Source organism: Periplaneta americana, chromosome 10 (assembly GCF_040183065.1).
Source record: "Periplaneta americana isolate PAMFEO1 chromosome 10, P.americana_PAMFEO1_priV1, whole genome shotgun sequence".
NCBI classification, from domain to species: domain Eukaryota; kingdom Metazoa; phylum Arthropoda; class Insecta; order Blattodea; family Blattidae; genus Periplaneta; species Periplaneta americana.
Genome location: NC_091126.1, coordinates 5216231 through 5233213, shown reverse-complemented (window position 1 = coordinate 5233213; position 16983 = coordinate 5216231). Strand labels below are relative to the sequence as shown.

Sequence of the window (16983 nt, the reverse complement as noted above, 5' to 3'; positions counted from 1 at the left end):
AACTAATGGTACTGGAGTTACATCAAATACTTGTTTCATAAACCTCTTTGATATATCACAAATATCTCTAGCAGTAGAATTACTCAATCTGCGAACACTATGTACAACCTCAGAAGGTGTAGTATGTATCCAGTTTACCATTTTATCGTTGTTACTTGTAATATGACTGGTAGAATTATTTACATTTAAGTGAGTTGCATTTTCTATTGATTTTACTGATTGTAATCTGGGAGTACTACACTAGATATTAACTAGTAAAATTTCAAATAAGATTTGCTATAAAACTGAGGATTGGAGAGAAAGGGATTTCACTATCAAATTCATTGATAAAATCTGCAGTAAATAGACTGAATTTGATGCGAAAAAGTTATTGACTTGTTCTGAGTTACTGTGTTTCTAATAATGAACTTTTGCTAAGATGAATTTTACTGTATGGAAGAGAGTTTTTTTGAATAGGCAGAGTGAAAAGTTTTCTTATTTGTTTAGCCTCAGTATTATAGTAGATCTCTAGGATGAGTAGCTTACTGGTGCACCACGATAACAGAGATTTAAGAACGTTACGTTATTTCAGGGTTTTCAGTACTACATATGGAAGCTGACCGACTTGAAAGAAGATATTAAGACATTTTCTTTGTTTCTATTTCGTGCTGCAGCAAAAGATCTATGGAAAACAAAAGAGGGAACAGTTATAGCTATTCTGAATCCAAGTATTCTGGATAACAGGTAAATATATGTAGTTCGAGACAAATCATAATGTCCTTGTTCCACTCCATTGCCTCAAGGCAGCTCAACTTTCTAAGTGATTTTTGCAATAGACAGTAGTTGTGAGGGGAGAAGGTTTGCATTTTGTTCACTGATATTTACAATAGGCGGTAAGGGGGGAGTGCCTCGAGTTCTTCCTAGAACTACCTAGGACGTTATGTTTTGTTCACAACTGTTTATGTACATAAGACTTTATATATGAATGAAGGAAGAATATATGTTGCATTTATTATTTTATATTTCAGCTTGTTTCATCTGTGAACCGAGAACGTTTTTGTGTGTTCTCACATTTTTGGAGTGACGAGTCATACAAATGCTCTTCAGAGTTCACTGTACGATTCTGACTTGTTACTGGGTCTAGAAGACACAATTTTATTGTGTTATTCACATAGAGGCACCAAACAGTTCTTCGTTAAGTTACTTTATCGTACTTACTTTGAAACGAAATTTATACATATACCTCGAACCCTATCCTTTCATACATAGATGATACTGATAATGATCCCTCTGATATTAAAGAAGTTCTCGATGTGGGATTCATTTCTTTTAAGTATCTTCACTAATGGTTGCAACCTTTTGATGTGTAACTTGCTTGAGAACTGCACTCGTACGAGACATTATAGTAATACCTTAAATAGACAATAGGGTCACATTTTTTATAGTGTTCACAATTTAATCACAAAATAATCTTTAAAAAATATAAATAGTTATAAACAGTTGTTTGGTTTCTTAAAATTCTATGTGCGAGACTTGTTTCTATGTAGTTTTCCCTTGGGAAAGATGTTGTTTTTAATTTTGGGGATCTTGCTGTATTTAATATTACACTGTCTCTTCCTTTGTATTTTGAGTTTGACATATTTTGGAAGTAATGTTGCAATATTTCATAATTTCTCAATCGGTTTAGAAATTTACTGCATTTTTAGTGTGGAGCTTGAAGCTCTTTGGTAATTGTAGTACGTTCAAACAGTCGAACTGGCAATATTTCTCGAAGATGAATTTCAACACATACCAATTTTTTGTATTGTAAATGCAACTCTTTCATATTTTCTTCTGCCCATACCCCACACATTTTGTGAGTTGGCATTGCCACTCAGATGAATTCATGCTTTATTGGTAAATTGAGTTTTGTTTAGAATTGTAGGATTTCCTGTAACAAAGTGTTGAAACCCCAAGCTAAACTCAACGTCCCCTCCCTCCTTGGAAGTTGAAGCAATTTTTAAACCAAATTCACATGATATGGTCAAAGTCGTTTTTGGCAACTCATTCATACATAGTACGAAAGGTTATTCTCTTGAGAAAATTCGCTTCAAAGTGTTTGATAATGAGATTGCTATAAGCCTGTATCATATGCTCGTATGACTGTTGATTGCTAAGGCTTCTTATTGGCTCTCGCTCCTGGATACTGCTTTTGAAGCTACTCTGTATCTATTGGAAGTGGCTATGATTTAAAGCAATTTCGTTTGTGAGTACTTACAGGAAAAACATTGATTGGGCTGTAATGAAGCTACTGTCTGAGCAAGATTGCAGTGTGGAACTGATATAGGGGTGATGATGTAAGACTGTACCATACTGGGCAGGAATGTGGTATGGAAGCGATAATTGGGTAATGGTGTAAGACTCAAGAGCTAATGCTTGTACAGCCACACACACTGAGTCACGTCACCTGCTCCCCACTTCCTCATACCACACAGTTTCAGAGCTGGCACTGAATTAAACATTAATGCTTCAAGGCCTCAGGAGAGAGCTCTGTTTTACAAAGGTTAAAGCTTTTGAATCATAGGTGACTTCATTTTGAAGACGTTTTTGGCAGCTAGAAGCAGATCAATCTGTATGCATTATTTCCTACTTTTCAGGGACAGCAGTGGTGATGAAGCCACTCTTTCTATAGATAATGCTCAACGAGTTTTAATATTGGGACCTTCGAAGGATATGGGAATTTGTAGAGCGAGGTAAGTAATTTGCGAACCTGAACGAATTTGTCGGTAAAGCATATGATAAATGTTAGGTAAATATTTTGTATGCAAGATATAATAATAATGATAATATGATTACATGATCATATTTCTTGGTTATACAATGAAACACCAGACATCTTCTGGGAATTAGAAATTGTCTGCTGTTGGAAAAATGACATAAAACGAAGCTATCGTATTTTGACACACATCTTAATATATTTTTTTTTATTTCTTAGTAATTGTGATAATATTGTGAATATAGAATTACGTTATAAAATAGTAAGTAGTAATAATAATCCCGAGTGAAAAATTTGGCTGAAATATTTGTCTGTTTCCTTGTCACTTTCTAATTTGTATTTTCAAGATACATTTCTGCATCAGAAGTGAATTTGAAACCTTGGGCATTACCTACCTCTATAAAATGTTTTTTTCACCTTCTTTACCTATTCTGTTAACGTCTCACTTGTAATAACAGATTCACTGACGGGACAATATTTAGCTACATCTTTTCATCATCAGCAGCATTGAAGTATCTAACAGCATCACCTTGTCCATGAGTGAATTCTCAGTGACCATCAAGTGTCACATGAGAGACTGCTGCATTTCCAAATGGTATCGGAAGTTTGACAAGTTCATAGTAGGCAGTTTCCTGAGCCTTCATGGTTTCAATGTGTTTTTTCAACAACACAGTTCCATACGGTTTGAGGTGTGATTCGTGTAATGGCTAATGCAATCCACAGAATTGTATCTAGCATGTTGATGCAGCTGGAGGGGTTGCTTGCTTATTGAACATCATTCAGTTTTGGCAAAAGTTGCTTCAAAACCTTTTGTTTTTAATGAACATTGAAACTTGTTACTTTGCCTTGAACTGAAGGCTGACAAGCAGATGATATGTTTATGAGCAGAAGAATCATTTTCACATTTTCGAATTGAATCAAGATGAGATGAAGCGTTATCTAGAAATAAAACCAGCCCTTTAAGAAGATTGAAGCTTGTCTCCAAGACTCCACAGTAGGTGGGAAATACATCAAAGAAAGGACTTGGTGTTGGAAATATGAATGAATATGAAGATTTATTCGTAATATGAAACTTTTTACGAAATATTATGAAGTAAGAAAGAACAAATATCTCCATTTCGATTCTACTCATGATGAAACACAAAAATTATCATTCTCAATACTCTGCTATTAATGATGTCATCATTATCATGAACATTTGTAAAAGGAATTGTTGCCTGTAGTTTATAAAGTAAAGTGATTTTGATGGCTCCAACAATGTCTCGGTCTTCCTGTGGCTGATACTGCATTGCTAATTTCGGAAGTCTCTTTCCATCCTGATAACATGTTCTTTCCAGTTCTTTTGGTGTAAAATATGAAATTTCATATTTTTCCGGTGTCTATTAATTACACTGCTCGCATTGATGCAACTGCTGCTGCATTAGCATTACATTTATAAGCTAACATCCACTGCACTTGACAGAGTAGATAAAGAAGTGCAGGAAAAGGAATATGTGATAACAAATATTGATTGCCTTCTCTTTTTGTCAGTTAGGTAGAGTGAATGGTTATAACTTCATAGTGGGTGAATTTCTATTTACTGTAATGTTGTCAGGATTTAAATCTGGATATAAGGGTTGCAAGTTTTTAGAACATATCCGTTGTTGTTTCTCACATTTATGTACAATTCAGATGAATATTTAAAAGTGTGTTCCTTTTTCTTTAGCAAATATGTTGGTTTACAATTAGTTTTACAGCATTTACAGAACATTACGGAAATAAGTGGATATGTTTTAATAGATACTGATATTCACTATATAGATTGTGTTAATAAATTACAACCAGACAGAAGAGAAATAATAGATTATTTTATTATAATGGTAAAATCACTATAACTTTGCACTGTAAAAACTATACTGTTGAGTAGACACAAAAGCAACTGGAATTCCTTCGAGTGTTATTGAAAGTTGCTTAATGTTTGTGTTACACCTGTATAGTAATCGTGTCGCATAATTTCTGAGTGTGTGAAGAGCCTCCATTCATCCCAATTGTTCCTTAGCTCCTCCCTTTCTTTCCATGTTTTCTCTATTTGATCTCTCTTTTCCATCTTGATCTTGGTCTCCCTCATTTTACTTTCAGTTCTGGGGCTAATCTTGAGGTTGTATATTTTTAATTCTTTTGATGTGATAGAATCATTTTAATCTTTATTTTTGTTATCAGTAATCAATATTCCAGTTTCTCTCTAATACTTCTATTCATGATCTTGTTCCTTCTTGTTTTCCTTAGTATGCTCTGCGATGTTCTTCTATGTATTTTAATTTTAATACCCATGTTTCTGATTCCTTTTTTGATTGATTTTACAATGTTTGGTGCATCCTTTTTCTATAGCAAGTCTTTCAAGCTGTGGTAAAATTTAAATCTATTTTGCATTTTTGTATTAAGTTATCCTTCACTTTTCCTCCAACATTTATTTCATTTTCCAAGTTCAAGAAATTATCTACTGCCTTTACTATACTGTATTATTTACTCTTTTTTTTTTTGTTTGTTTACTTATACGCCAGTCTCTTGCTGTTTTCATAGCAACTTTTTTCCATATTCATTTGTGATTGTACTCATCACTGTAGTTGTATTTATTTACATTCCATGGTATTTGTACATCGTTTCACAGCTAGAATATGGAACATGTCACACGAAAAAAAAAAAATCTTAATAGTACTGAAAATTCTTAATTATAGTCATAGTCTAGTTGAAATATATACAGAAGAGTTTTACAATATAATCTACTAGTACAACACGAAGTTTTAGTATCAATACTTAATACAACACAGAAATATTCATGAAGCATATTTGTTGTTCAAATTCTTCTTCCTTTACTCCAAATCATTATTTCATATGCATATGATAAAACCATAAATGTTGTCTCCATTGAATTTCCTTTAATTTCGTCAATCATTTCGTCCATAACCACGCTAAACAGTATTGCCACCAGAACACTGTCTTAGCCCACTAATTGTTTTTTCAAGTTCTCTGCAGTTCCGACACTATATACTGTATGTGGTGTCTATTTCCTTTATTACCAGTATACTGTATTTAAAAATTTTCCTGCTATTTCAGGTCTATTAAGCTCTTTCATGTTTTATTTATTCTGTTTATATCATATGCTTTTTCGAAAATGCTCTCTATCAACTGTCGAGCTACAAAAATCAAGACTGTTGTAGCAATGCATCATGTCCTTTGTTTAACTTTGGTTGAACTTCACGTTCTAATCAATTTGGAGGTATCCTCTCATCTGAGGAGTGTGATACCTCTACAGTTTTGGCACTTTGCTCTACCTCCTTGTATTTGAGTATTATTGCCCCTTTACCGCAGTGCTCTGGAATTTAATTAGTTCTCCAAGTATTCCTTATGACTGTGACTGTGTAACCAATTGGTCCTCCAGCTTTAATCATTCCACCTGTGTGCTTAGATTGTTTGCACTGCAATTCCCAATTAACACTGTTTAATTCACTTTCAGTTCCTTTTTCAAATATATCAACTCCAATTTCATTCATATGCTCTATACTTAATGGTTCTCTGAAATACCTTTTTCACTCTTCCAAATATTCTTCTCTCTTGCAAATAAATTTCCCGTTCTAACCAGTTATTTGTCACCTCTCTTTAGTTTTTATCTTATTTTTCACTATTGCAAAACTAGTTTCCTTTATTGTTCTCTTCCAGTTGCTTTGTAAATTTTATCCATGTATATATTTGTGAAAACTCTTATCGTTTGAGTTAATGCTCTTGGCTGTCTTTCAATCTCACTTTGTTGTGGTGTATTGAGGTTAAGAATGTAACAGATCGTTAATGGAAAATGTTGTATCGAATTTTTTGTCTGGGACAATCACACAAGTGAAATGGGTAACCATTGGATACACGCACACGCACGCACACACACACACACACACACACTTTCATACACTGTATGATTAGGTTCACACATGCTCTTTTCCTGGTTAACAGGAAAAAGAATGGTGATAACTGCACATCCATAGTGAATAAGAGTAAGTGTGAGTACTGTGTGTACCACTTGAAACAAGAGTACCGCAAGTGCTCCTCAAGGGCGGAATTGCAGTCTGGTGGTCTGGTAAACATTCGGAATAAAGTGCTTGGCAAGAATGAGGTAAGTACACTGACATCGATCATAAGTCAATTTTATAAATACAGTACAGTTCTTACAGTTGTCCACGTACTTTCTACATGCTGACTTCCAGCATACAATGGCATAAGAGACAAGACAATGTCATGCACTCTACAGTGTGCACAGTCTAGTGCAGAGGTTGTTGCATGTGGATGACACAACAGCAAGCGACCGAGGGTTTATTGCGAGCCAGTATAGTTTATTTTGATATCTTAGCGTGATCTGTCTGCAGTTAGTGCAACAAGAATTGTGGGACTGCTTTTTTTTTCCGAGTCACAATTAATTCTTCGAGATACATTCAACTAATTATTTTTCCACAATTAACAGAAAATTAAAGGGAACTTAGATATTTTCAACAGGATGGGGATATAGTATATACAGCTTGTAATTCAATAAATTATTGAATTGCTTAATGATGCTAGAGAGTACATAATTAGTGCAGGTTTGTGGCTCAGTTTGATACCTTGTGGCTATTATTTGTGGAATATATTAAATGTTTAAATGTTAGGTTGTACAGAAACGAACCCTCGATCACTAGACGAGCTGAAGAATTCAGTTAGCAGAGAAATTCCAAGAAATATCGAGGATGAACTGTAGAGCGTGAATAGGAACATCACCTCACACTACAGTGCTTCTCTCCATGCTAATGGAGAACATTTCGAGCACCTGCTCTAATGTGGCAAGCAATATCAATTTTGTTAAATTTTATGTACTTATAATATCTGTTATTTTCTTGCATGCATGCCCATTGTATAGCTGGGACTTTTTTTCTCTGTGGAGTGCGTGGTATAGTCCCTGTTCTTATGCTATTACTTGCCAGGAGCCAGCATGCGGGAACTACCAGAACAATCATAAGACTCACATTGTACAAACCCAGAAACAAAATTTCGGCCAGCTGAATTTTCCAAGTTCCAGTTATAACATAATTCACATGCTCAGTGCTTACAATTTAGTCTTTGACATATTCAAGTTTGTTGTCAGGCCTCAAGGTGGAACAACTTAAAGTTCTAGTTTACAACTACCTTAGAAACTTTTACAGTTAGACTGCTACTGCTCTTGTCTGCTGCTATTACTATTATTATTATTATTATTATTATTATTATTATTATTATTATTATTATTATTATTATTTTCATCATCATCATCATCATCTACTACTGCTACTGCTACATCTATTTACTACTTGAAAGCAGAGACCAGATATGACATAATTCCTAAAAAATTTTGTCATATTTTCATTTCATTCCCATTTCCCCCCCCCCCTCATCTCCTACTGATTATAGATGTCTCCCATGTGGCTGTAAGAGAGTACCATGTTATTGTAGTAATGTATTCAAACCCTTTTAATGGAATAGGTCATCTGGCTACCACATTCTCTATTCTCAGACCAGACCTCATTAAAATTGTCAAGAGTCATAGTATTGTCTGCTGTACTGTAATGTTTCATCAGCAATAGTAGCAGTCAGGGACTGCATGCATTTCTTAGCTGAAAATTCGAAGACAGGACTGCCAATTGAAAGCTGAAAAATTATGCAAAAACAATAATTGATATTAAACAGGCATTGCTCTCGCAGGGGTTGTGTTAATGTAAGCAAGTTGTAATGTAAATATCTTTCCCCATCCCTCTCTCTTTCTCGACCCCCACCCTCTGGCAACCACATTCCTTACCAGCACAATCAGATTGCTAGAGTGATTTGTATAGAACATTGCTCATTTTACAGTAGCGTGCAAATTAATCCGAACACGACATATTTTTACATTTTCTGTCATTGTTGGCCTCACAGCTGCTCATACCGCTTTAATTGACATCTGTAATACGTGTAATTCCATTGTTGAAGGTCTGTCATTATTTTTTTTTATAATATGTGACATTTTGCCTGTCTTTTGTACTTATAAGCATTTCAGTTGTGTTGAAGACTTAATACTGCAATCCTGTGTACATTCTGTCGTCTTCACAAATGGATACAACTCCACGAAAATGGTCTAAAATTATAACATTAGCAAAGCATTCTTCTATGACACAGAGGCAAATTACTGCAGAATGTCACATCGGTTTGGCTACTGTTAATTCGATCATAAAACGATACAGGGAGACTGGATCCAGCATACCCCAGAGAAAAGGAAACTGTGACCGGAAAATGAAGACTTCACCTGCAGATGATCATTTAATTGTCAGGAAAAGTAAATTAAATCCTAGACTAACTGCTGTCGACTTAACCCGTGAGTTAATGGCTACCACTGGGGCGAATATTCACATCACAACAGTGTGGCGTAGGCTTTTGGAAGCTGGACGAAGGGCTCGTAAGCCTATTAAGAAGCAACTGCTAACTCCTGTTATGTGCAAAAAACGCTTAATGTGGGCAAAATTACATCAACACTGGACAGTGAATGACTGGAAGAATGTACTTTTTTCCGATGAGTCTCATTTCAAGGTCCACGGCCACCGTGTTTCTTACATATGGAAAGGATCCGAAAAAGTAACAGCAGCTCATCTCCAACAAGCACCCAAATCCCCCCTAAAGTAATGTTTTGGGGTTGTTTTACACATGAAGGGCCTGGAGCATTAATACCTATCAAGGGAATGATGAATTCTGACAAATATATTCACTTATTGGAAACCAGAATCGTACCCCAGTTGCAAAAATCATTTCCGGATGGCAGAGGTGTGTTCCAACAAGACCTGGCACAATGCCATACGTCTCGAAAAGCTACAGAATTCTTCAACAAGAAGAATATTCAGGTACTCCCCTGGCCAGCCAACTCACCCGACATCAACCCCATTGAGAACTTGTGGTCAATTTGCAAAAGAAGAATGCAAAAAATGGATTGTTCTACAAAGGAGAAGATGATTTCTGCCCTCATTGGTGTATGGTTTCGCGATGAAGAAATGAAGAATATTTGTGGGAAATTAGTGGAATCCATGCCAAATCGTCTCAGAGCTGTTATTAGGAACAAGAGATGCCACATAGATTATTGAGGTATGTCTCAGATCCTTTTTTTATCCCGTTTGAGTGTTTTTGCATAAGTAATTACGTTGTTCCGATTAATTTGCACGCTACTGTACATTGCCTATGTTTCTGTTCTGGGTAAAATGACCTTAAATTTGTTTGAAAAATAAGTGTGATGCTGGAGTGCTAGAGACCTTGTTTACATGATAAGTGGAATCACAAACTACTGTGATAGTAACTGAATTTTGATATATCACATTTTCCCTAATTCATTGCAGCAACATCCCCTGAATGCAGTGATCGTGGAAATTACTGACAATCCTTTTCAATCCTGTTAGCACTGATATGACTCGCATATGCTGTTTATGGAGTTGCAATACTTCAGAAATTACATTTCAAAGTTTCACCTCTTTATGGTAGTGATGGGGTGTGATTTGCAGACCTGTGATATTGTCGCTGTGATAGGTTTGTCACTGATTCTGACTGTGACTATAGTTCCAAAATCACAGCTCTGAGAAATCGCCATCTCAGAATGATATGTAATTCATACATAAGTATGGCGACTGATATACATATAAGACAGATCTAGAGTCCAGACAACTGCAAATCAGAACTTGAAGAGACAACTTATTTGGGATCTAATTAACTATTGCCCCTCTCTAGAGGTTATCAAGGGAAAGTCCAGTGGCGAAGCTAAGGCCGGGAATACATGGCCGTGCCGTGGCAGTAATGCAACAAGGGTTGAACAGAATTTGGGGCTTCGTTTGCTTGTTTGTATGCGATTTCAAGCACGTGCTGTGGCAAGAATGTGTACACCTCAAATGCCACGCAGCAATCCATTTCCTGTCACTTTCTCTCGCAAACACAAAGGGATTTGTTGCCGTTGACTTGAGATTGGTTCTCGCATGTTAGTGGCTGATTTTTTAAAGTTTGGTCCGATTTTCATCAATAATTCTCCAGAATTGCTGGATATCATCTGAATAGTCCTAAGGTTTTTATATTGGTCGCTGATGTCTTGAAAGTTTATAGCACTTAAAAAATTACTCCAAAGCTGTTCCTTGTACAATCCGTAGGTCTACGTCTCTTTCTGTTGAAAATGTATCCTACTACTACGAAAGCGCAAATAGCAGTTAGCAAAGCTTCCCTGTTTTCCATGCTCTTGCATCGTGCGAGATAGAATGGAACTAGAAAGGTGTTAGAGGCTTGCGTGTTGTCAGATGGTTCGTATCGTGCGCACCACTTGTTCGATAGTGCACAATTTACTCCGCGGATTACATGTAATGCCACGTTATTGCCACAGCGTGTCCTTGTATTCCCGGCCTAAGGTGTAAATACTGGGTAAGCTAAAAAAAATCTGCTTACCTTTTATCTTTTTATACAGCAGACGTTTCTCGGATTTTCTATCAAAATATTTTTTGTGACACAGACCCCCACAAGAAGATGACGACTCATTTTCACCCCCAAATAGAATACAGAAATTGTATATCATACTTAGATTGACATGTTTTTCGGGAAAATCTCGGTTGAAAAAAAATCAGCCCTTGTCTGGTATTATAAGTATTTTATATTTTTAATTGGTGTAATAAAAATGAATCATAACTGAAATTGTGTTCAACAGGTAATTGGCATTGTAGTGACTATAATTAATATGAGCATTGAAATTTTAGTGAGTAATGAGGTACTGGGGGAATTGATTCTAGAGAAACTGCAACATGACGATCCAACTCTTGCTTTAGCCACTTGCTGATGCTGGTTAAAAGCAGCACATTATTGGCAGTTTGACAAACCACAAACAATTAATGTGAAATGTTACTAAATACAAGCAAAGAAAAGATCATTTACTCACCAAAATTGAAAACGGATGTGCCAAAACTGTCTGCCTTGTTGTTCCAATTATTTGCAAAGTTTAAGACGCAACTCATCACTCATTCCAGTTCCCAGTGTATTCTGAATGCAATTTTTCAGTTCTTTCTGGATATAGGGGTTATTTATGTACTTTTTGTTTTTGTGAGAAGTTCCCCCAAAGATGAAAATCAAAAGGAGTTATGTTGTAAATTGATGGGGGCCACACATTCTATTGATAAAATTTTATCCTTGGATATTATATGACGGTAGTCTTCAAATTTTCCTCTGCATGTGCTGTTGCATAATCCTGTTGGAAAAAAGTTAAACGAATACTCCTCCTCCAACAGAAATCTTTGACAGCACGTACAGCCAACTATTTTATGACGAATTTCATAGAATATTCAAAGAGAATTATCTGTAGCAATTTGTGATCCCCTCACTTCGGGAACTCAATCGCTGGAAGAACTGGAAAATCGCTCCTAGAGAAAGATTGCTTCCATTTCTCAGCAGGAACTGCAGAAAGTGCGACAAACTTTTGAAACAAGGAGGCATAACATTTCAGTATCTCCTTCCTTAAATTGGGTGAATAAATTATGTTTGGACTACTTATGTTTATTAATATTTTGTATCGTAGATTTTGGCGCCAGTACAATTGAAGGTAAAATATTGAGATTTATCTGTTAAATGATATAATAATATTTCTATTCTGAAGGTATTCTATGCGGGAAAGAGTTTTACTGCCATTCCTGCCAAGCGTAATTGGAAACAACAGGAAAAGGATGATCAGCGCCTGAGGTCCCTGTCACTGTCAAAGAATGTCAACACTAGAACTCCATTACGGACACAACAATTAATGTCAACAATGCTAACAAAACAATCAAAACCACTGATTCAAAAGCAAAGTGATTCTGAAAGATTGCTCAAACTGCAGAAAGGAGTACAGACAACTACATCCACAGTCTCGGTGAATGATGAATATTCAGCTGTCTCACTGTGAGTTACAAATATTATTGGGATATCAGTAGTGGTTGGCTGAATGATTACTGGTAGTTGATATTCATTGCAACCACATGCTCGTATCAAAGACATGCACATGCAAACGTGGAACCTGAAACCTGGGCAAAATGCACCTTTTGACACAGACTTTCTTAGCACTCATGACCTTCCTGGTCAAAATGCACTTTTCGACACACAGACTTTCTTAGCACTCATGACCTTCCTGGTCAAAATGCACTTTTCGACACACAGACTTTCTTAGCAATCATGACCCTCCTGGTCAAAATGCACTTTTCGACACACAGACTTTCTTAGCACTCATGACCCTCCTGGTCGAAATGCACTTTTCGACACATAGACATTCTTAGCACTCATGACCCTCCTAAGTTCTTGTATAGAAATTATTACAATTTTTGCTCTTATATTACATTTTAAGTTTTCTGTTGTGTGAGGATTAAATTTGTATTTTAATGTTCCCCATGGATAGAAATCACATGTATCCATAACTGGAGAACAGGATGGTGCTGGTAATTATATCTCCGAATACTTCTTGTGCTGCAAAGCATGTGTGTTATGGTGGAATCTTGATCAAAGAGGAAAATTTCTATTCATTCGTACTCGAAGGTTTGAAGGGACTTCATATTGTCGGCAAAACACAGGCATGTGATGATATTGCAGCATGGAATATTTTATGTTATAATAGTCGAATCGAATGCCCTTATTTCGAAAATATTACTTGTTTTTGCATATTGCTCATGTCCGACTTGTAGAATGATATATTAAATTGTGTAAACATGTCATATTTTACTACTCTGTATCTCTGTTCTCAGGTTGTCATAATTTGAATTGAGGGTAGGTTTTTTCCGCAACCCCTATCACACATCCATTTCTGGACCTCAGGTTCACATTATTTCTTAAGCAATAAAGGTACTGCAGAAACAATAAATATTATTTTCTGTAATATAACGGTAGGAACCTATTTCTCCCTATCCTTTTTTTTTTTTTTTTTAATTATATGGCTTTGGCCCAATCAGAAGTAAGATCACTATTTGGGCTTCAAAATTTGTTATACATTATGAGGAGAATTTTGGGTGCCTTAGTCCATAGATTTTCCATAAATTCTGGGAAAATGTTGCGTGGCCCTGATCTTCTTGCTATTGGTGTCTTGTATTGCTTCTCTGAGTTCCTGTACGGAAAAAAATTCTCGAAAATATTTCTGTATTTGCCTTTTCTGCATTTCTTATTTGTTTCTTAAAAGATTTTATTTTCTCGTAGTTTTTTTGGCAGTTTGTATAAGAGAAATGGGAATTAAAAATATAGAGTAGAAGTGAAATAATCCTGCAGATTTTGTGAACATATAGCTCCTGTTGTATGTAACAAAAAGTGTAAATAATATATTAGTGGAAAATTTACAGTTTTCTCAGAAAAAAAATATCCCCCCCCCCCCCGAAATGTTTAATGCGCTCTTATGCAGTAACTATTGCGAGTAGAATCGTGATTTTCGTCCATATTGATAAAAAATCTAATAAAGAATTATTTATCTGTCTGGCATATTTCAATAGCATGGACGGTTTTCGTGTAAATTTAATTTAAAAATCTCTAATTTCAGGCCACTGAATGCTGCAACTAGGTTGCAACATTGTAGCCAGAGTGGAAGGTGGGAGGTAGTTCATGTAGGGAGACAGACCTGAGTTCGTTGAGCTCTTACATCTGTATTACGAGAAATAAGAGAACTGTGTTAGCGGCAATGTTGCCAGACTCCTGAAACTTCCCATTAATTTTATAATTAACCATGCATTTAATCACAAAACGTAATATAGGTTTTCTATTCATTTAAGAGTACCCTATCGTTTCTTTCATTCTGCAGGATTATCTCACTTCCACTCCATATATTTCTCGCAGATAATTTATTATCTGTGACTTTTTTGTTTTTTAATGGTTATGAATATTTTGGTGTGTTCATCTGTCTCTATATATTCTATTTCAACATGAAACAGTAAAACTTCTTTTATACCTTTCATAATTTTATGGTTTTCACACTTATACATCATTTTCTGAAGTTCCAGGAAAATTAATCAACTTCCTATGTTAATTTATTTCGATTATACGTTTTTTACATTTAAGCGATCATATTTTAAAACCCAGGAAATACGAAACATCATTTATATGCTCTAAATTAATTTTGTTCGAAATTAGGTTGGCTTTGTGAGATGTAGATGGGAAGATAATATTAAAATGTATTTGAAGGAGGTGGGATATGATGGTAGAGACTGGATTAATCTTGCTCAGGATAGGTACCAATGGCGGGCTTATGTGAGGACAGCAATGAACCTCCGGGTTCCTTAAAAGCCAGTAAGTAAGTAAGTATTAGGTTGGCTTTGTAAATGTAAGAATGTAAAAATGCAGTTTGTGTTCATTGTTAAAATGCGGCCCACTTTGAAATTCGTGGAAATTCGAAGCTGTGCACACTTTTCTCCACCAGTCTTGTGTCCTTATTGACGTTGTTAGTGTTTTAGAAACAGTGAAACATTTTGTAACACACCATGATGTGACTGAAGAAATTATAGAATAATGATCAAAATTTGAGGGCTTGGTTTATTCCTTAGGAGCAAGTAGTCCAAAATAACTGACCTTTGTATAATAATTATATGTTATTAAATAAAGACCACAATGGAAGAAAAAAGTAAGTCAGTGTCGTAAAATTTCCTGGATTTGAGTTGGAAATGTAATATAACAGCCAGCTTTGGCTGTACAAATCATCTTATATTCTTCAAGAATATGTGTTATAAGTTTGAGTACTGGTACTGTATTATAAACTCAAAGATGGCTTATCTGTGAAGCTCTATACTTGTGTTGTAAAATTTTAGTAAATTGACTTAACTTGTTCTCTCATATAGTCTTCAAATGCTATTTTGTATGTTATTAAATATAATTTGAATTATACTTTTTTTTTTAAATGAAGTTTTACTGTATATTGTGATGTTACGTATTTTGCACATTAAAAGCAATATCACGACACTACATCTGAGCAGTATCTCTTAATGTCGCTTATACTTTCATGCCAGTAATACAAAACCTGAACATTTTGGATAATACTGGTATTTATATACCAGTGAATGTTTTCAGAAATAGACTTTTGTGAGTTGGCCTTGGTAGCATATTCGGTATAGTGTTCAAGGTTGCAGGTTCTATCCCAATCCAGTCGATGACATTTAAATGTGCTTAAATGCGACAGGCTCATGTCAGTAGATTTACTGGCATGTAAAAGAACTCCTATGGGAAAAAATTCCAGCACACTGGCGACGCTGATATAACCTCTGCAGAGCGAGAATCATAATTTGATTTTGTAGACTTTTGAGTATTCCACCATTTTCTTGAATTTGAAAAAAGTCTGTTTCTGAGTATTTACTTTATGCTGATATTATATTTTGAATCTGTACTGTTTATATTGTAGAGTGCGAGATCCAGCAAACCAGAAGTTTGTCACTCCTGATATTCCGAAACTTGACAGAGGTTGTGACGAAATTGACTTGAATGCTCCCATAAGTAAAGCACAGAAAGAACAAGCAAAAGTAAGGAAATTATTTTTAATTTTCTCCATTTTATCTAGTAGTAGGATACTGATCAATGCATTGAGCCATCTTGTGTATACTGATTAATCTTTTGCGAATTAACTGGTTTATTACTCTGTTGTCATATGAGTAGTTTAATATCAAAGACTGACATCTGTCGTCTCCATAGTTTTGATCTAGAGGCACTTTTTTGTTTCACAGTGTTCTTTGTAGTATTTTAAAACAATTTATTTTTATAAATGTAGTATTAGAGTTTCTATATAGTTTCACCATAACTGAAAAAAGCATGAAAAAATGTATAAGAATCCACATTATCTAAATTTCATCTGAAGGTCAGATGTCCGCCTTTGATATTAAGCTACTCATATTACTCTCATGCATATTTTGCTTGATTCACATTATTATTACTCTCAAAGCAGTTTCATCCTCTAGCAAGTGATCCTTCTTATAGGTAGAGATGGTGTGTCTTTTTTTGTTTTTAGTTTATCTGATATTGTCTCAAGTGATGACCTTGCGCCATTTTCAATAGTGGAATACTAGGTTACTTGTGATTATTTGATATATTATATAATATATTTTTGATCTGTAATGGTATGGACCAAAGTGTGAAGTCCTTGTGCATGTGATGGTGTGACTCGTCATCTTTTAAAAGAAGTTTTGAAAATGATTGTTGAGATCTTATTCCATTGCCGTATCATTGTCCATAGTACCATTCATTCATTCATTCATTCA

At 35.2% G+C, this 16983-nt stretch overlaps 1 protein-coding gene across 2 annotated transcripts in view; it reads left to right on the top strand.

Moving 5' to 3' along the window:
• Positions 1-16983, top strand: part of Mcm10 (minichromosome maintenance 10 homolog) — a 44669-nt gene that overhangs the window by 11887 nt on the left and 15799 nt on the right. For both annotated transcript variants that reach the window (XM_069836779.1, XM_069836780.1), the window contains 5 exons: positions 572-723; positions 2616-2711; positions 6713-6872; positions 12396-12676; positions 16134-16251. In XM_069836779.1, the coding sequence (XP_069692880.1) occupies positions 572-723; positions 2616-2711; positions 6713-6872; positions 12396-12676; positions 16134-16251 (807 nt within the window). The remainder of the gene's footprint in view (positions 1-571; positions 724-2615; positions 2712-6712; positions 6873-12395; positions 12677-16133; positions 16252-16983) is intronic.